The sequence below is a fragment of the Trichoderma aggressivum genome (genome assembly GCF_033847375.1).
Source record: "Trichoderma aggressivum f. europaeum strain CBS 100526 chromosome Unknown scaffold_028, whole genome shotgun sequence".
NCBI lineage: Eukaryota > Fungi > Ascomycota > Sordariomycetes > Hypocreales > Hypocreaceae > Trichoderma > Trichoderma aggressivum.
Genome location: NW_026946394.1, coordinates 32840 through 52373, shown reverse-complemented (window position 1 = coordinate 52373; position 19534 = coordinate 32840). Strand labels below are relative to the sequence as shown.

The 19534-nt window shown below is 53.4% G+C and overlaps 7 protein-coding genes across 7 annotated transcripts; 3 read left to right on the top strand and 4 right to left on the bottom strand.

Annotated features, from left to right (window-relative positions):
• Window positions 1-1230: 1230 nt before the first annotated feature.
• On the bottom strand, window positions 1231-2520 carry Triagg1_6807 (uncharacterized protein; the record flags this gene model as incomplete). Its single annotated transcript, XM_062901472.1, has 1 exon — window positions 1231-2520. One exon carries the CDS (start codon window positions 2518-2520, stop codon window positions 1231-1233), a length of 1290 nt encoding a protein of 429 aa, XP_062754135.1.
• A 557-nt stretch (window positions 2521-3077) lies between these two features.
• On the top strand, window positions 3078-4223 carry Triagg1_6806 (uncharacterized protein; the record flags this gene model as incomplete). Its single annotated transcript, XM_062901471.1, has 4 exons — window positions 3078-3254; window positions 3360-3409; window positions 3470-3593; window positions 3657-4223. 4 exons carry the CDS (start codon window positions 3078-3080, stop codon window positions 4221-4223), a joined length of 918 nt encoding a protein of 305 aa, XP_062754134.1.
• A 971-nt stretch (window positions 4224-5194) lies between these two features.
• Window positions 5195-6003, bottom strand: Triagg1_6805 (uncharacterized protein; the record flags this gene model as incomplete). Its single annotated transcript, XM_062901470.1, has 2 exons — window positions 5195-5677; window positions 5818-6003. 2 exons carry the CDS (start codon window positions 6001-6003, stop codon window positions 5195-5197), a joined length of 669 nt encoding a protein of 222 aa, XP_062754133.1.
• A 2198-nt stretch (window positions 6004-8201) lies between these two features.
• On the bottom strand, window positions 8202-9461 carry Triagg1_6804 (uncharacterized protein; the record flags this gene model as incomplete). The annotated part of the gene is made up of 6 exons (XM_062901469.1): window positions 8202-8317; window positions 8399-8441; window positions 8500-8567; window positions 8637-8853; window positions 8912-9263; window positions 9307-9461. 6 exons carry the CDS (start codon window positions 9459-9461, stop codon window positions 8202-8204), a joined length of 951 nt encoding a protein of 316 aa, XP_062754132.1.
• Window positions 9462-10516: 1055 nt separating this feature from the next.
• Window positions 10517-12028, top strand: Triagg1_6803 (uncharacterized protein; the record flags this gene model as incomplete). The annotated part of the gene is made up of 4 exons (XM_062901468.1): window positions 10517-10671; window positions 10764-10805; window positions 10897-10995; window positions 11059-12028. 4 exons carry the CDS (start codon window positions 10517-10519, stop codon window positions 12026-12028), a joined length of 1266 nt encoding a protein of 421 aa, XP_062754131.1.
• Window positions 12029-13278: 1250 nt separating this feature from the next.
• Window positions 13279-14688, bottom strand: Triagg1_6802 (uncharacterized protein; the record flags this gene model as incomplete). The annotated part of the gene is made up of 1 exon (XM_062901467.1): window positions 13279-14688. One exon carries the CDS (start codon window positions 14686-14688, stop codon window positions 13279-13281), a length of 1410 nt encoding a protein of 469 aa, XP_062754130.1.
• Window positions 14689-16813: 2125 nt separating this feature from the next.
• Window positions 16814-17546, top strand: Triagg1_6801 (uncharacterized protein; the record flags this gene model as incomplete). Its single annotated transcript, XM_062901466.1, has 2 exons — window positions 16814-17022; window positions 17075-17546. The coding sequence occupies 2 exons, from the start codon at window positions 16814-16816 to the stop codon at window positions 17544-17546; spliced, it is 681 nt and encodes a 226-aa protein (XP_062754129.1).
• Window positions 17547-19534: the final 1988 nt, after the last annotated feature.

Below are 19534 nucleotides of genomic sequence, written 5' to 3'. Positions count from 1 at the left end.
CGCTTTGTGACTGGCAACACCTTGGCGTTGTTGAACGGCGTTAAGAGGGCTAGGGTTCGTATAAAGGAGTTTTCGGCAAAAAGAACTTGGAAGAGAATGATGGCACGCTTTCGAAGACGATAATGCAAAGGGCAAATCTCCCAGACCTTTGGGGGGGATGGTGGGGGTGTTGATATGGGAGAAATGACTTTGACTATTTTTAATACCTTTTTTTTATTCCTCCTCTTTTTATTCCCTTTTTCCCTACGGGAAGTGATGAGATGATGGCAGTGGGAGAGAACAAAGAGGCTGCCCCTTGAGGGAGATGTCGTTTATGAGGAACCTTTGAAAAATCGTCATGTAGACTTGGGCACTTGTGATATGAGACTTGAGTGCAAGGTCATGGCATAGCTCCATGAAGCCCATCTAACTACATTAGTCAGAAGGGACGGAGAGCTTCTAGACATGTTCTATTCATTTATCATTACTTTCTCTCTCTATTTCGCTTATGGACTGCACACGAGAGAAAAAGGACGGAAGGGTAGGAAGAGAATCCGCTGGAGACGGGAAACTCTGGGAGGCAGACACTACTACTACAACAACAACCAAAAAGCGGCCAGGGAAGGATATGGATTTGTTATTCCTTTTCTTTCTTCTCTTTATCTTGTAGTGTATGAAATATCGTTGGACAAATATTGGGGTTCAATAGACGCCAGAAAGGAGGGCCTTTTTTTGTTTTTGCTTCACCAGCAAAATATCATGTTTTGGTGGGCCTGGGATGAATTTGCCGATTTTTCTTTTCTTTTTTGTCTTGCGAGGCTGTATAGTACCGATGGAAGAGTGTTTTTTTAATGAACAGTGTTTCGTATTTAAATGATTTTGTGTGGATATGCCAAAAAAAGTATGGTGGTGCGAGATGAATTTTTGTCTATAACAGAGTTGAGAGGGGGTATCGTTTCGTCATCCATGTCGATTTTCTATCCCAGATGATCGTTTTTCCTTCTGATCATCAATTTTAAGTGCCGTAAAATAATGATGTGCGAGATTCGCATACACAAAAAAAAGTAGTACTAATACAAGCTAAAAGGGAGAGGGAAGAGGAAAAAAAAGGGGGGGCGGGGAGGCAGTGGAAAAAAGGGGTGGAGGAGAGAAGAAGTCATCTACGGGTGTATCAAGTACTACTCGAAATTTGTAATAGAGAGAGAGAGAGAGAGAGAGAGAGAGAGAGAGAGAGAGAGGCGCGACTACATCTCAGGGCCTAGCTCCCTGGCCAGCGCCCTCTCCCTTATACTCAATGACAATCCTCCTCAGCTCGAAGACGACCTCGACGAAAATGAGGACAATGATGATCCACTCCAATCGGGTGCCGTGCTGCTCGCTAGACATCTCGCGTAAGACCGTGGCAATCTCCTGGGCGTAGTCCATCTTCTGGTTGAGAGCACGGATGCGCACATTGACGTCGAGGGCGCGGCCGACCTGGTCGTAGTAGCCCTCGAGCCCCAGCTCCGACTTGCTGTCCCAGAAGATGTCGGGCAAGTTATCTGTGAGCTCCGAGTAGTGGTTGAGCTTGGCGCGGAGGCTGAGCAGCTCGCCAGTCTTTTGCAGGATAAACTTGCGGCTGAGCGGGACGCCGGTCCCCTGGGAGAGGAGGGCCGGGATGTTCCTGGTGCTCTCAAAGTACGAGGTGAGGGCGGACTCGAGGACGGCCAGCTTGGTGCTGCGGGCGAGGCCCGAAGAAAAGGCAATCTTGGCGAGCGTCGTGTCGAGAAAGTCGCCGTCCTTGTGCTCCTTGCGGGTCCCCAGCACGACGACGTCGCCCTTGAGCGTGCTCGTCTCCCGGCCATTGTCGGTGGTGAACTCGAGGTCCTCGACTTCGCGCAGCGGTTCAGCGTGGGGCTCTTCGGCGGCCCGCAGGATCTGCCTCGTCACGACGTCGGGGGGCAGCGACCACGTCACGATGGTGCCCGAGGGGAAGACGAAGATGTCGCCGCCGTTGACGCCCCGCGCATGGACAACCTCTGCGGCGTCGAAGCGGGTGCCGTCGGGGTCGATTGCGAAGCCGTGCGACGAGAGAATCTCCAGCACCATGGGCATGTTGAAGGCCTCGGCGATGCACGTCGCGCTGACCATGTTGGACGGATCGGCTTCGGCTTCTGCGGCGTCGACGCTGCCGGGGCTGCCCTGACTGCTGCCCCGCTTCGGCTGCTGGGCGATGATGGCGACTCGGCGCAGCGAGTTTTTGGTCGGCGTGGCCCTGGTGGGCTTCCGCTTGGCTACGGGAGAGGCATTGGCATTGGCATTGGCAGAGCCGGGCTGGGCCTGATCACGACCTTGACCTTGACCTTGGTACGGGTACGGCTTCGCATCGTCGCTGCCGGGCTGCGAGGAGAGGTACGGGTTCGACGTGAAAAAGTTGCGCTTCCGGGGCAAGCTGGCGGGCGTGGTGAGGTGAAAGGACCGGCGAGGGCGCGGTGCAGGGACGAGGCTGTGAATCTGGCGGGCAGCGACATTGACGCTGATTCGCAGCGGAGAAGTCCTCATGGCGGAGGAGGTTTGCTCGCCATGGAAGGGAGAGAGAAAGGAAAGGCGAGCGAGTTGAAGGGCCCTTGCTGTTCGTTGATGACGCCGAGGTTGCAGGGATCAGTTCAAGCAAAGACGGAAGAGTTCTACTGTAGGTGGTATCTAGAAGAGATGGAACCGTCGAAGATTCTGTTATCGCCATGTGACAAGTCACATGCAAAGCGTATTTCTTCAGTCTAGGCTCCCCTCTGCGGCCTACATGCGCTAGGCCGCTTCGGGACACCGCCTTGACGCCGGCAAAAGTCTCCACGCGCCAGCTCACCCGTCGCTAGCATTTATACCGCCACGCCGTAAAGGCAGTGGTAATTACAAGTTACGTTGCCAACCCCATTCAGCCAGGGATTCTCCTTCAACCTCCTCCCCTTTTTATATAATTTCCATCTTGCTCGCCGGGCGTCTGCAACTTTTCCTCTCCTCTCCCTCTCCCTCTTCCCTCGAAAATCATATCCTCTATTCCGTCACTCCGTACTTCGTCTCTCTGGCTTCGCCCGTAACCCCTCACAGAACCATCCCCCACCATGGCGCCCGTAGAACTCAGCGAGAAATACGACAACTATGACTACCCCATTGAGGCCGCCGAGCCTCTCGAGGGCCATTCCGGAAACCTCACTGCCGAGCAGCAGGCCAAGGTCCACCAGCTGCGCCTGATGCTCGAGGCTGAGGGCCTCACCGAGCGCCTGGACACGCTGACTCTGGTATGGAACCTCTTCCTCCCCCCTAAGATGGGCTGCGGCATTGAGCCGGGCTCGGCTACGGCAGATGGATAAACAGAGCGAGGCTGACCTGCCATGGCTTTATAGCTGCGATTCCTCCGAGCGCGAAAGTTCGATGTTGAGCTCGCTAAGCAGATGTGAGTCTCCCCCTGATGCATTACCCGACGCTGCTGGTGTCTAATTCTGACCGCCATCAGGTTCATCGAGACGGAGAAGTGGCGTAAGGAGACCAAGCTCGATGAGATCCTCCCCACCTGGGACTACCCCGAGAGGCCTGAGATTTCCAAGTACTACAAGCAATTCTACCACAAGATTGATAATGTGAGATGACGAAAGAACCGGTGGGGCTCCCCCTTTGCGCAGAAGCTAATCTGGCCTTACTAGGATGGCCGTCCCGTTTACATCGAGACCCTCGGCGGCATTGACCTGAACGCCATGTACAAGATCTCGACCGCCGACCGCATGCTCACCAACCTTGCCGTCGAATACGAGCGCGTGGCTGACCCCCGTCTGCCCGCCTGCTCCCGCAAGGCCGGCCACCTCCTCGAGACGTGCTGCACCATCATGGACCTCAAGGGCGTCACCCTGACCAAGGTTCCCCAGGTGTACTCGTACGTCCGCCAGGCCTCGGTCATCTCCCAAAACTACTACCCCGAGCGCCTGGGCAAGCTGTTTCTCATCAACGCTCCCTGGGGCTTCTCTACCGTGTGGGGCGTTGTCAAGGGCTGGCTGGACCCCGTCACCGTCAAGAAGATCAACATCCTCGGCAGCAGCTACCAGAGCGAGCTGTTGAAGCACATCCCCGCCGAGAACATCCCCAAGGAGTTTGGCGGCACCTGCACCTGCGAGGGCGGCTGCGAGAACAGCGATGCTGGCCCTTGGCACGACCCTCAGTGGGCCAAGCCTGCTAAGTGGGAGGTAAAGGCTGAGGGAGCTCCTGCTGCGGCTTAGATGGGATAGTGCTTTTTAATATGGGTTTGTTGGTTTCTTTTTTTTTTTTTTAATACGCTTGTATTGGGTGTGCTTGGGAGAAGCATTAAATTACTCTGAGAAGCTCAGATGGCTCGTTTTGTGTCTTTGTCTCGCAAGAATAGGGTTGTTGGAGCAGAAGGCATCTGACGGAAGAAAAATGATTACAATGGGCTAAAGAGGGGAAGATGGATCTTAGACGGGAGATACAGGAGCGGAGCAGGGAAAGCTACTACCTAGGTAGGTAGCACTTTGAATTATTCAACAGACTTTTTCGTATACCTTTAAGTGGTAGTGTTTTGATGTTGATTACGCTGCCTCGAAAAGAAGAAGCTCGCCGTGCTCTCTCTATTTCATGGATATCACATGCCATTTCGTTGAATAGTACCGAATACGGCCAAGGCAGCTCGTTCCCGCTCCCCCCTGATTGAGATCAAAAGGGCATATTGATGAATTCTGGATCCCGCCCCATTTCTACAATATTATCTGCTTACGCGGTGTAATTTCCTTCATTTCTAATTAATAAAGGGGAAGAAAAGAAATAAAAGGCATGCTTAAAAATCATCAATTGCAGAAAAAAAAAGAAAAGATTCAAAATGGATAAACACGAAATGCGATGAGGAAAACATGAAAACAAGAAAAGCTCATCGTCCTAGTCAACAGCTGCTTTCTCAAAAAAAAAGTCATTTGAACATTGTCGTTTTTTCGCCCTTGACGCCTGAACGCATTACCCCCCCCGGTAGAAAATCCCACTTGGTTTTAGTTGGGTGCTAATACTGTACTCGTAACCAAAAAAAGAAAAAGGAAAAAAAAAGTCGTAAAAAAAATGCCCGAATCAAATACCGAGATGGAGGCACATGGGACGTGGCGGTGGGCAGGAAAGCATCCCAGCCCACCTGTAGATCCCGCATCGTACTCGTACAGAGCCTGTCTTGTCGTTTCCCGATGCATCATCACCGCCCCTTGGTGACGACGTACTCGCCCGCGACCCTCGCCCTCTCCATCTTGGCCACGACGGCCGGCATGTCCCTCTTGAGCCGGTTCAGCCCCTGAACGGCGCTCTGGAAACCGGCCTCGACGCCCTCCTGGCGCTGCAGCTGGGCCACCCCCAGCGCGCCGGCCTCGCGCTGCGCCGCGGCAGCGTCCCTGGCCACCCGGTCGTGGAGGTCGTCGTCGTCCTGCCGCATGGCCGCGCGGACGCGCTCGGCGTGGTCGGCGGCGACTTTGGCGGGCACGGAGCGCTTGAGCGCCGCCACGTCCTCGAGCAGCTTCTCCTCCTGCGTGATGAGGTCGGCGACCTGGCGGCGCTTGCGCGTGTCGAAGGGCTCGTAGACGGTGTCTGGCGCCGACGCGGAGCCTCGGAGGACGTCGGGCGATACGGGAAGGCCGTTGATGATGAGGTTGGGCGCGGCTAGCGAAAAGGTTTTGTTGATGTACTGGACGTTTGGTCGCAATGTCAGCAACTCTTTCTTTTTGTCTTGTCCTTTTTTCTTTCTTTTTTTTTCATCTTCTACTCCATCTTGTGTTTTCTTCTTCTTCTGTGTCATCTCTGCTTCCCCCTAGAGTAATGCATTACCTCATTCACGAGCAACTCGATCTGGATGCGCAGCTCATCCTCCTCGGCGCCCTCGACCGGCGGAAACGCTTCGTTGAGGTGCTCGACCGCCGCATTGCGGACGTTGGTGATGAGGTAAGCGAGATCTTCGGGGCTCTGGAGCTCGATCTTGCGCTGGACCTGCGAGACGACCGACTCGGAATCCATGTGCTGGGGAAGATGATGTGCGACTTGTTTCTTTCTTTTTCTTCGTAGTAGCTTGTGTTGTGTTATGCGTCCATTGGGAGGAGCATCTGCCCGAGTCTGCCTTGCCTGTACTCAGAGCAAGATGTTGCAATGCTTGTATGAAGAAGAATTAAACAGCCGATGGGTTCGTAGACGAAATAGGGGCGATGAGGCGGCGTTTATGGTGGCGCAAACGCGTGTGCTTGTTGTCGCGTTGGTGGGGGACGGATTGGAGATCGAAAAGCGAGAATCTCATCTCCAAAGTGAACTGGAAGCTAGCCGGTACGTACTCTGGACGCTCGGTGAAGAGTGGGGTGGCTTCACCTTGACCAAGTGCCGAGGCTTATTGAAGGCTGTTGGTGAATGCCGTCTGTTGCTGCGCATACCTATCTTGTAACTCATCGGATTGAGGCAAGACTAAGAGAGTATCGCAGCAAGGGCCTCTATCCTTGTATGAATGTAGAAACGAGAATGCTAGACTGGGTGCAAACGTGTACATGTATGGATAAGTAAGTCCTACCGCTACCAACAGCAACTAGAATTGTCTCAACATCTTCGGATGCTACCAAGTAGGTAGACAACTAGTAGCCTAGAGACGAAAGATGCCGGGGTCAGTCCTTCATGTACCGTGATAGGCAAGGCAGATAGTAAAACCACCAGTAGCACACGCATCTGCACCACCTCATAATCTACCTACGTAACAAGGTAATCACACAGGATAGAGGTACGCTGCTGAGCATGTTGCGGCACGGGGTACCAAGAGTAAGGGCTCGCACGTATAGCGCTCGAAGCTGTCTTCAAATCCAACCAAACAGGGCACCTTGCACATGTAAATGAAACGGACAACAGAGTCACTCTCCCCTCACCCACCAACTGACTCAAGTCCAACCTTCATCTCCATGCGGCTTTTACTCGCGCCGTTGCACATGACATTTCCAATGCCAAACCGCCAAAAAGTGTCTCAGTCATGTGGGCTTATGCTCTCCAACTCAAGGTACCAAGGTATGTGGGTTCCATTTCCAAACACCAAACTTTGCACCATTGTAAAGCATCTCCCGGCCTTGTTCATGATGTACGCATTTTCTCATCTTTGAATCTTGCCATCAAAAAGCAAACGCAAGCCAATCTCGCCCGTTTCCAGACCCGAATATCCGGAGCATGAGACGAAGTTTCCGATCCCCCTTATGACCTCTGAGTCAAGTACTGGGTACTTTGGCCGTCACAGGGTGCAGTTCTGTGGGGTAAAGGGTCCACCCAGTTTCACTCACTGGCAAAGTACCTTCAGTAGCACGCAGTGCTGGGCGGTACCAAGTGGAGGGGCTTTGGTGGTCCCAGCGGCATGCGGGGCAGCCCGACGCTTAAACTGCTGGGCTTCGGTGACATCCGTGGTTTGTATTGGTACTACCTAGGTAGGTAGGCAGACAAAAAAGACGGCCTAACAGAGAGCATGGCGGACGACTTGATTCTGCATCTGCATCTACACAATGGCATATGGTAGGCAAAGGCCCTTGTAGATAAAGACAAAGTTTGATTAGGGATAACCCTTTTTACACAAGGCTCGGGATTGAATCATAATGCTAAGCTCCGTCACAAAAGTAACTTGAATCGACATGGCCATATCTGTAATCTGTATGCACGTTGCAGCCCAGCATAAGCCGTGCAAAATACAAGAGTAGAAATTATACCTATCTAGCTACCTAACCTATTTCCATGACGAAAACAAAGTGCAAAAACACCCCAAATTGCCTCCCCAACTTCCAGTCCAGCCGAGGGGCCCAAAACCAAAAATCCGTAGATACCCGTATTGACATACCGGAACCAGTATCAATGCCGCAGCATGCTCCTCCAAATGCGAACGTAAACGCCAAGCGGCCCGGGGAGTGAACCGAGGCACTGCCCTCCAAAGAATAGCGATGCCAGGCTGTTCATCTTCCACGACACGCCGCTTCCTGCCTGGAATGTACACTGAATACGAGAAAGCAAAAACAGGCCAACCGAAAACAAGTCCCAAAACTTCCAGACGCCGTCGGGTACAGACCGACACAGGTGAATACAAAGTCAAGAAAACATCTCGTGAGAATAAGAATAGAAAGGGGGGGATATCTAGATAATCGAGTGTCCCAGAGGAAAGAGAGAAGATCGGGTATGGTGCGTGGTGACGAAAGGGCAAGACGATATGCTCAGTGCGGAAGCATATTCTTCATCTCCTCGTCCGAGAGGTGGATCTCGTGTACGGGGTCTCGCCTGTTTTCCAGAGGAACGTAGTCGCAGTCGATGTATGAGGGAAGGAAGATTTCTACAAACAACATGCCGAGTTAGTCACTCGTTTACTTGCCCCGTCGTCCGCGTTGAGCCGGTTTGGTGTTGGGGAGCATACCGGGGTTCCACATGAAGCCTTGGGCCGAGGATAGGTAGGTGATCTAGTAATGACTCAACGTCAGTACATGTACACCAGAAAACAGCGGCAAGGAAACCTACGAGTCGAGGAGGGCCATCAGGCGACCCAATGTTGATAACTGTGGACTCCTGCTTAGAGAGAGCCGGGCCTGTGCAACGTGGTCAGCAAACGGGTGCAACACAAAGACGGACGACACGGCGTATCAGGCTGTGCCGACTGGCAAGCTCCCTTGACCGGCCATGGCATGCACTGCTAGAGGACGAGGACGAGGCGGAGAGGCGGGCGTACTCAAGAGACTTGGACGGCGGCTGTCGAGCGCTACGGCCTTTGCCTTGCCCTTTGCCTTGCTGCTGGGGGAGGTGGATGGTGACGAGGGCGATGGCGAGCTGGAGTAGGAGCTGTCGGACGAGCTGCCGACCGTTTCGGAGGAGAGGCTGTATCTCGGAGCCATGGACGACAGTGCTGCCGGGATCTTGATTGACGAAGACATACTTGGCCGAGAACGAGGGTGGCGAGGGCAGCTGGGCCAAAGTCTGGGTGAATGTTGGATGCCGCAGAAGAGGGGAGTCGGGAAGAATAGAATGAAACCACGTCGAGTGCACCGGAATGAACCGAACGGCAGGGCCAAGAGGGGCAAATAGACGGACGATGAGGTAGGGCAGGCAAGAGACGGATCAAGTCAGTATCCAGGCGGAAGCGGACAGGATTTGCGAAGCCCGACGGCGGCGTGGGAAAAGCCTTGTTGCGAGCGTTGCGAGAAGTGGTGTGAGGCCAAAAGACGAAAGTGTGACGAAGAAGGTCCAGGTAGGCGAGATGAGCATCCCGGGATTTGGAGAACGGCAGCCTTGATCACTGTGAAGCAGCTCCCAAGCCGGCGTACAGACTACCTGGGCGGTACCTCGTAGCGGAAACCTTGTTCTCGGAGACGGTGCGCGAGTCCGGAGCCTCCCATGCGCTGTGACGGTTCCTGTACGTACGCACATGCGCCAGAGTACATGACATGTAAGGCAGCGCTCATGTAGGCCCCATGTAGGCAGTACATGCCGGACAGTGGGCGATCGGAAGGGGAAAGAGCACGACAAGTCACGGCTACATTGCCCGATGGCGGAATGAGGCGCCATGCACAGTGCCGCGGGTAGCCAGTACAGACGAGTCCCCTCGACGTTGGCGCTGGGTCCATGCTCATGTCCGTACTCGTACAGTACCTACATACAGTGCAGTGCAGTGGCTGTCTGCCACAGGCTTGGGTCTGGGTCTGATTCACGCCTAGGTAGGTGCTCCGTACGCATGGAGACGGATCATCATCCCGTGATGGATGCCTTATCGCTCGCTGGGCAGCGGCAGGTACCTTGACGGCATTAGAGCCAGCTGTCACGGCTGGTGAGGTCCTTAGCAACGACAAGTACCAGGTGGCTTGACAGGGAGCGTGTTCCCCACGCCCGATGCATGACGGCGCCACGGCTGAGGCCCAATCGGAGGGCTCGAGGTCGCCTGAGCTGGGCTGGGCTGCACCGGGCTTGGGCTTGGGCTTGGGGCCTTTGCCTTTTTCACCGTGGCTAGCTGTGCTGTGCTTCTTACAGCTCATCGACTCCAAGTAGGTACTGTCTTGGTGGTGGTCTCATAGCAAGTGTACTTGGATCGGGCTGGTTTTAGGCACTGGTTGATGCAAGCACTAACATTGAGCCAATAGAGCGCCGCCTTGCTCACCAAGGTGCCGGATTGGGCCTTAGCTTGGAAATCGACCAACTGAGACCGTCTTTGTCTGATACAGACCCGTACGGAGTACAAGGTACAAGGTACAAAGTACGAGGTACAAGGTACCTAAGCACAAGCTCAAGCTGTTATCGCGATAACGTGCATACCACGTGACGTGACTAAGCAGTCCCAGGAAAGGCTGCGTCTCGCTGTTGACGCCTGGTAAGCTGGGAGCTTTGGTTGCGTAACGAAGTAGCTGGCTAACAACTCGTCGAAATCTTTGCATCCCAGCATCGCAACACAACAGACTCACGCTTCGATTCGATCTCTCTCTTTTCATTCTTTTCCATCTCAAAAACCCCCCCGAATCGCAAGCCAAGCATCGGCCCCGCGACCTGCATCATGGGCGACGTCCTCGTGGAAAGCCAGGCCACCACCGTGCCGCCTCACAAGAAGGCCGCCCCCTCAGCCATTCCCAACATTGACGACTTCGAGGGCTTGCCCACCGATGGCGAGGATGACTATGCGACCCTGAAGAAGCTTCAGAGGCAGTTGGAGTAATGCTTCCCCTTTGCCGTGGCGTTCCATGCAAAGCGCCCCTCTGGATACCATCGCACTTGGGAACTACGGCCGCTAACCACCTGTTCAGGTATATCCAGCTGCAAGAGGAATACATCAAAGACGAGCAAAGGTTAGATTCTGCCCCTGGACCCTATGAAGGCCTTCATCCACCATTCCCGCAACCTAAGGTGAAAGCTGACTCTTCCGATTCCGCCCCGCAGGAGTTTGAAGCGAGAACTAGTACGAGCTCAGGAGGAGATCAAGCGAATCCAGAGCGTACCCCTCGTCATCGGCCAGTTTATGGAGGCCATCGATCAGAAGTAAACCAATTCCCCCAACTCAACCACTTGTTGCAAAGTTTCCTCATCTAACCCTCCCCGCAGCACCGGCATTGTCCAGTCAAGCACAGGCTCCAACTATGTTGTCCGCATCCTATCCACCCTCGACCGCGAACTGCTCAAGCCCTCCTCCTCAGTTGCCCTGCACAGACACTCCAACGCCCTCGTCGATATCCTCCCGCCGGAAGCCGACTCCTCCATTGCCATGCTCGGCGCCGACGAGAAGCCCGATGTGACATATGCCGACGTCGGTGGCTTGGATATGCAGAAGCAGGAAATCCGAGAGGCCGTCGAGTTGCCCCTGACACATTTTGATCTGTACAAGCAAATTGGTATCGACCCTCCTCGCGGTGTCCTGCTATACGGCCCGCCCGGAACTGGCAAGACCATGCTTGTCAAGGCCGTTGCCAACTCTACAACGGCCAGTTTCATCCGCGTCGTTGGCTCGGAATTCGTCCAGAAGTACTTGGGAGAAGGTCCCCGAATGGTCCGCGACGTTTTCCGCATGGCACGCGAGAATTCGCCCGCCATCATCTTCATTGACGAAATCGACGCCATCGCCACGAAGCGATTCGATGCCCAGACCGGTGCCGATCGTGAGGTCCAGCGTATTCTGCTCGAGCTGCTCAACCAGATGGACGGCTTCGATCAGACCTCCAACGTCAAGGTCATCATGGCCACGAACCGCGCCGACACCCTGGATCCCGCCCTGCTGCGTCCCGGCCGTCTCGATCGAAAGATTGAGTTCCCCTCCCTGAGAGATCGCCGCGAGCGTCGTCTCATCTTCAGTACCATTGCCAGCAAGATGAGCCTGGCCCCCGAGGTCGATCTCGACAGCTTGATTGTCCGCAACGACCCTCTTTCCGGCGCCGTCATCGCTGCCATCATGCAGGAGGCCGGTCTCCGCGCCGTCCGCAAGAATCGATACAACATTATCCAGACCGATCTTGAGGATGCTTACTCAAGCCAGGTCAAGGGAACCAGCGACGATAACAAATTCGACTTTTACAAATAAACTAACCCCGCCCTTGTCTATCCGACGAAGGCTGTTGTCGACCAACATGAGATGCGATAATGTTAAGGAGGGCAAGGAAGGGGGGGTTGGTGGACAGGGGAAACTCGTCAACTATTTATTAGATACAGGCGGCTTGGCTTCTTTTTCTGAATGTGAATGTGGAAAAAAAAGTTCCTGGGCAGGAAATGGGAGGAGGAGAAAGGGAATTGATCAAACCTCGGGAGATGAACCGAAAAAAAAAACCAAAAGATAGCAGTTGATGCCGTCTTTAATGGATCTACGGCGTTGGGATCTAGTCGTCCAGGGCCGTTGTGCAACAACTTGCCATGAATTCTCTCTGCTTGTAATTATAGTAAACGCCGTTGATGTGCAAATTAAAGAGTGCTTGACAAGACAAATCAGCCGCCGTAAATAATTGGATATTGTACTGAGATGGTTAACCAAGGTAGATGGCAATGCTTCAGTACTAAAGAAGCACGTAGATAAAAAGCAAGCACATCATTCTACAACAACTCCAACCCTCACAAAGAAAATGGTTATGAAGCATAGAAATCAATCAGTCAATTAAAACAAGAATCCGTTTCTCGCTAGTAAACCATGCGTGTAAAAGCCTTCCAGCAGAGAGCGCCCACCGCTCTCCGTTCCTTTTGTTTTTCTGTTGTTTGGCCATACTTTTTTTTTTGTGTTTTTGGTTATCCTAACAAGTTCCCATTTTTGTTTTCCCAGTCCGCTAATTCGCATCTATGAAATTAGTTTGGCGTTTTCGCTTCATCCAGCCTTGATCCTTTCCCTCGCTACTAAAAACGACACACGACCCATTGACTTGAGAGAATAAGACAGTATCATAGTCATCGCGTTGCAAACAGTAGGATAAATCAATACAGTTGTAGAAATGAAGTAACAAGAAAAAAAAGAAAGAAAAGAAAAAAGACATCCTTCCCCCCAGACGTTATATGGTCGAGCTTGCTCGCGTTACCATTATCAATACGTCTCGTTTCAGTTCGTGTAAACAAGAAAAGGACAAACACCGGTGCTATGCTGACAATGAACACGGTACCAAGAAGCACGAGATTGTGCCTCGTGAGACAGTTGGGGAACAAATCAAGTCGTGTAAATCCCCGGATCCCCCCTGAATGATGCTTCGCAGTGCCGTTCGGCGGGTATCAGTAGAAACTATGGGAAAGAAAAACTGTACAAGTAGGGGGACCTCGGCGATTGCGCAGCGCAGAGGCGTGGAGCCCTCGCTCCATTTATGAGTTCAAAGACACGCCTACTTCGAACAAGAGCTGCACGAATTTCTTGTGCAGGGTGATGAAGAAGTCTGGCTGTCCGACAAGCTCCGCAAGGCCACGGGCTTTGAGTGAGGAGACGCCACCAGGGCCTCCCATGCGTCTGGTGAAGCCGCTGCCTCCCGTCAGAAAGCTGCTGCCGCTGCGATCCACATTCGGTGCGTCCATGGTGGACGATGATGCCACATGGCTGCTAGGTCCGCCGCTCTGTAAGACGCTGCCAATAGGGGAAGATTCTGCGGTGCGCTCAGCCTCGGACTCGGCAAGCGTTTGGATCCAAGTAGCGAGCTCCCGGAAGGCAGAGGAAACGATGGCAAATGTTTTCATGGCCAGTCTCTCTTTGTGAGTGCTCAGGGCTAAGAAGGCATAGACTCGTTTGTGGCCTCGGGCGTGGACGTCAGGGATTCGAAAGATGTAAGCCGTTGTGTACCCAGCTAACGAATCGCCAAAGAAGATGGCACCACCCGACGCGGCCGAGCCTGCACTTTGCGTGGTGACAAAGGACGGAGAGTTGTGGTGTTGGGGGGAAGAGGCTGGCGTGGCGGTTGAAGGAGCTCGCGGGAGAGTTTCAAAAGACAGAGCTCGCAGACATGAGGCACGAATCAGAGAAAAGGAGTCGGGTAGGATTGGCTCATGAGTCGATGTGTAATCCACGTAGTGCACATGGCTGGGGTGACGCTCAGAAGTCGTAGACGTACTAGAGCACGATGTAGTCCGAGAACTGACAGACGACACATTTCTCCTACTGCGAGGCTGCCTCGGAAGCTCGTGATCCGCATCTGTGTCACTAGATGACTGCGAATTTGGGGGCGAGGCTGGGTCGACGGGGAGAAAGACACGCTCGGCTGGCGCGCGGGTACGCAAGGTTGGTGATCGCGGGTCAATGGCGTCTTCCCCAGCGGCCGCTGCGTTTTGCTGCCTGCGGGGCAACGTCATGGCGCAATTGTCGCAAGGGCCTTGTTTTCGGGTTACAGTTTCGTCATAGGTCCTACGGTAACTCGAATCTCGCCGTGGCTGCTGCGACAAGGGCCGTGGGCTCTCGGGAGGCGTGTCCAGGCCGCCGTCATTACCGGTGCTGGCACCAGTGCCGGGAGATCGACGTAAAGTTGGGCGAGGAGACTGGCCATCCTGTGATAAGCTCAAATCTCGAATACCGTCGGTAACTGCGGCTGAAGACGCCCGAGGCTGCGGCTCCGATGTAGCTGGAGCCGAGCGTGGGGGTTTGTCGCTTGCTGCGGCTGAACCTTCGTAGCAGACGCTACAGGGCGTTGCCAGACCCTCGGTGACCATCAGGGGAGTTGGCCCATGGATGTCACAGTAATGGGCCAGACATAGCTGCAGATGAAGGATTAGCATGCGCGTGGGGTCCATGTTGAGCCAATAAATGTCGTGCGTATGAGTATGGGTAGAATAGATGAGTCGGTGATTAGGGTAGGAAAGGAAGTGGGTGAAGCAGTAATTACTACCATGAAAGGGTAACTGTGCCTTTTTGAAGGGGTGTATCAATGCGAGGATGAAATCCAATGAATGCCAGTAGCTACGAAATGAAGGGTCGCAGCGAAGTCAAGAAGATTGCTGAGAAGGGTACCCCTTGAATCCCTTATCAAGCATAGTTGAGAGGCGTGCGGAACAACAGCACGCACAGGAATGCTTGTGCCATCTGAGCCTCGACCGAGCGTGTCGCAGGTGGTTTTCCTCCCCTTCTTTTCCTTCCTTCTTCTCTTGTTTAGAGGGAAGCTGTACTACAGACTAGGACACTCGTCCAATGGAAGAACTACCAATGCATAGAAAGGATCGAGAGGTAAATGTTTGTGCTCTCTTGGCGGCCTCCAGCAACACCCGTGGAGAGATCATGCGGGCAGATGGAGGAGCAGACTGCCTGAAAGCGGTGTGCGGATGCTTGCACATTTGTGAAGAGAGATGCAACAGACATGACGTGGTAACTCCAGCTGCTCTGGCAGTGGGAAGCAAGCGGTTATGGTGGCAAAATGACGAAGGCTTTCAACGGCATATCCACAACCTATCGCCAACACAAAGCCATGGTGCGGAGCTCCAAGTAAAGGGAAGAGAGAAGGCAGCCTAACTAAGCAGCCAATGCAAGGAGAGGGAGAAGCGAAGCAGGGAACGAAAAAGCAACGAAAACAAGAACAGGGAAACTGAGCCCATGCCAGCCGCCAACCTGTTGGGTGCCGGATGTGGTGCAGTGCTATTGGAGAAGCGTGCAGAACGAATGCAGCTTTGCAGTTGGGTCGCGCATATGTACATGCTGCATGGGTGAGGAGTGCATGCAACATGCATGAGAGAGAGGGGAGTGAATAAGTGGCATTGCAGGGAAGCGAGAAGGATCGATGCATGTGATGTGCAGTAGAGACATTGGGATGCAGATATCAAACGACTTACAATATATGTCATGGCGCACGCGGTTGAGCTGTACTGTGATATCGAGCGGCGAAAGCAAAGGCGGAAAAAGAGGCGGTCCACGCGGGAAAACGTCCAAGACCTATGGTTGTCGTGCAAGTATCCCACGATTATATGCAGCAGCGCTGGCGACGGATGATCGTTGCGGGTGCGTCTGCAAGGAATTCCCAACGACCTGCGCGTGAGCCTAATGCGTTGTACGGATATGGAGTTGCGTTGGCCGCTCGTCGTCGACGACCCTTTTGCGTACTTGGCGTGCAATTTGTGTGTGTCGCCGCACCCGAGGATTCGATGGTGAGGCCCTGGTCAGGATGAATAATTCCAATGCTGGTCGTCGGTGCTTTGTAAGGCTGTAATATTGGCAAATTGGTAGTAACTGGTCATATAAAAAAAAAAGAAAAGGCACCCGGCCGGCGTCGATGTAAGTCGCAGTCGCCACCCAGCGCGTCCAGCTGCAGGGCCGTTCAGGTTTCGCCGCTTCGTCGAGTCTCACTCTTGTTCTGAGACACGGTCTCTTGGAGACTTGGTACAGAAACAGACTTCTCAAACACACGTCCAGGGCCCCGTCTAAGGTCTCGCGTAGTGTGTGGGGTTGTGTGAGAAGTGTCGAAAACGGCAATCTCGTGACCCGGAAAGTTGACGGGGGAAAAAATTAAAAGTAAAATAAAGAGAGAGGATCCTTTCTGGGTCGACGGCTTTGGGTGCTGAAAGAAGTAAGGTAGCCAAGGCCAAGAAGAATAGCAACAGAGTCGAGGTCAATTCCGTCGAAGCCAGCGAGGGCCCAATGCGTTGGATGGGACAATGGAAGAGAAAAGAGAGAGACGGGAATGGATGGGACGAAGTAGAAAAAGGAAAAAGAGGAGTGACGGGATCCCGGTAAGCTTGGGGAGCTCTCCAGGAGCAACTGGCAGGAAAAGAAAATGAGATGCCGGTGCCTTTGGATTGAAGGAGGCTCGCTATTTTGGTGCGAGCAGGGCCGGCAGTCTTGATTGATTAGGGACGGGGCCTGGGCGCTTGCAGTGGAGACCGCAAGCACAAGCAGCAAGCCATAAAACAAGCCGCAGCAGCGACAGGTTGAATGTGGTACGACGTGGGTACCTGGCAGGGACTTTGTGCGACTCGATTTCTTGTTCAAGCTCAAAGCCCAGCGAGCGATGAGGGCAGTGCGAGTACGGACAGTGTCCTGGCCCTCGGCCTTGTCTTTGCCTTGTCTTTGCCTTGCCTCGTCTTTGCCTTGCCTTGTCTTTGCCTTGCTGTGTGGGTTCGAGTCCTGTACTCTGCAGTACGGTACGAGTGATGATGCTTGTCATGGCCAGTTACGGCAGTGGCAGTCTTACAGCACGAACTCATCGGATCGAAATCAACCGACCGGGCTTGCAAAGAAGGCGCAGCCCGGCTCACTTGCGAGGCGGCGACAGCCGGTCCTCCTTGTTCCTGCAATGGAACCTCAAGACGGGACACAGGATGGTGTGCGTGAGCTCCCACAAACGGGCACAACATGTGCGTGCCCCATTCTCGCACTCCATTTTCGGGCTTGGTGCTCCATTCTCGCACTCGATGCTGTCGACATCTCGTCCGGCATCGACCTAACCTCCTCCTCCTCCTCCTCCTCCTCATTTACCCATTCCACAATGCCCTTTGGACGAGTGATTGTTCCCTCTCACATGCCCGATGCACGACACGGCACCGACCGTTGTGCTGCTCCAGCCCAGGCGGTACGGCCGAGTAGGGAACCGTTCCGGCCTCAAAAGGCGCTAGAGTGTGGTTTCGCTCAAACTCTCCTTGGATCGTTCTTTGCCCAACCAAGGTAACTCTGGCCGTTGCATTGAACCCTATTTAATGAGAGGGCAGCCGGTTCTCCATACTTTGTTGTAGCTGGAAGAAGATTCGGAGTTTCATGAGCCGCCATGCATGATGGAGTCATCATTCAACATGTTTAACCACCAACCGAGGGTACGGCAATGAGTAAAGTTGCTGCGGCCAAGCACGAATACTGTAGCAGAAGCCGGGGGGTCCGCCCAGCCCAGGCACGTGAAAACGCACAAAACACACGGGCAAGCAAAAAAAAACAGGAAGTGGCAGAAGCATGGCATGGGATGCCTGTTTGAGAGCTCGACTCCATCGGGCTGCATTAACTCCGTGCGAGGCGAAACTGTGCCGGCAACATGCTTTTAGCCAGATGGCCAAGCTCGCACAGCCAGGTCTTAGTGGCAATACGGTGCGACTGTCTCCTTACTCCCGAGGTCCCGGTCGCCGTACCAAACGTTCCTTGCCAGATTCCAGAAAGAAAAGCAAGTGGAGGGCCAGAGGTTAGTGTTAGTTGCCGTTGGCCCAGCAAGACCCTGCAACTAACAGCCCCATGCACTGCGGAGTCGGGCTCGGAAGGCCACAAAGAGCACTTCCCACGATCAAAGGCTGTGTGTGCTTGTACGAGCATGTTGATTGTCGCATTGATTCACTTTCGCCTTGTCCGTGTGCAGCGGTGCTCACGAGATCCGAGGCTCATGGGAAGGCATCGGGCCCCTGCTACTGGCCCCATGGGTGAGGGTGAGCCTTTTCGATGTCAGTTGGCTCCCCATGGTCTTGATTCCATAGCAACACTTGGCATCGGACAGTAATAGCATCGAGATTTCTTTCGGCGGGCAGACTACTTCAAAGTGACATGGCTAGTAGCAGTTCTTTTCTTCCGTACCGTAGCTTCTCAATAGCAACCTCAAGTAAAATGAATACCTGCTCGGTACTTCATTCGGCATGGTACCCGCACATGGTGCTAAGCAGTAGTGCTTCGTGCTACGAACAAGTGCTCGTTGCTTCTCTGGGCGTAAGAAGAGCGATCCGACGCATTGAGGTGTCGGCCATGCCCGAATCGTCGCCGGTTTCAAGAGCGGCTCCATCGCCCCCATCTTTCCGTCTTTTTTTTTTCTGGAGACGGTCTCGTGCAGCCAAATGGCGCCGTCTGTTGTGTTGCTTGTTATCTGTGGCAATGTTGAGACGTGTTTGTGCTTGCATCCAGCCAGGGCCTGATCTGATCAAACCCAGAAAGCAGAAAGGAGGGGAAATGGAGATGGGAAGAGAAAAAGAAGAGCTGAAACACTCTCTCTGCGGTGTTGCTCGACTTTGTCCGCCTCAGGCAACAAGAGGAAGAGGATCGTGGCTGGTGCTGGTACTTGTGTGCAGCGCCTGATGTGCATGTGTTCTAAAGTAGCGGCCTTGTCGACATGCAATAGTCAGGAGCTCACATGTGCTCCTTCGGTAACAGAAACCCCGTACCTGCAGATCTAACCGGCTAATACCTATCCAGCTCAAAATAAGGTACAAAAGGTACTAGGGATTCTATCACGTTCCTTGTCCTTTTTCTTTCTACTAAAGCTGCGATCAAGTCAGCAGATGATGTAAAGCTACGGCTCAAGTCAAGGCTGAGATGATACAGTAAGACGACTAAATAGAGGGACCGGGGCAAGCAAAAGCAAACAAAAGAAAAGAAGCACATGCACACGTATGTACCTCCAAGTGCCCGAGCAGTACTCGTACCAGATGCAGGGCTACATTAGTACCAAATGGAGAATATCGAATACACGAAATGCCATCTTTGTTTCCTCTGTCGTGGCTATTGTCCCAAGGTAGGTACTTTGTATACATGCGAGTACTCGTACATATACTTGCAGCCTGATGGCATTACTACACCTACCTATAGAGGCCCGACTGACATGCAGGCAAACAATTTGAAATTACATCTCCAGGCGCTGATATACCTGTACGAATAGTATTACCTACCTAGTACCTATTAATTAGCACTGCC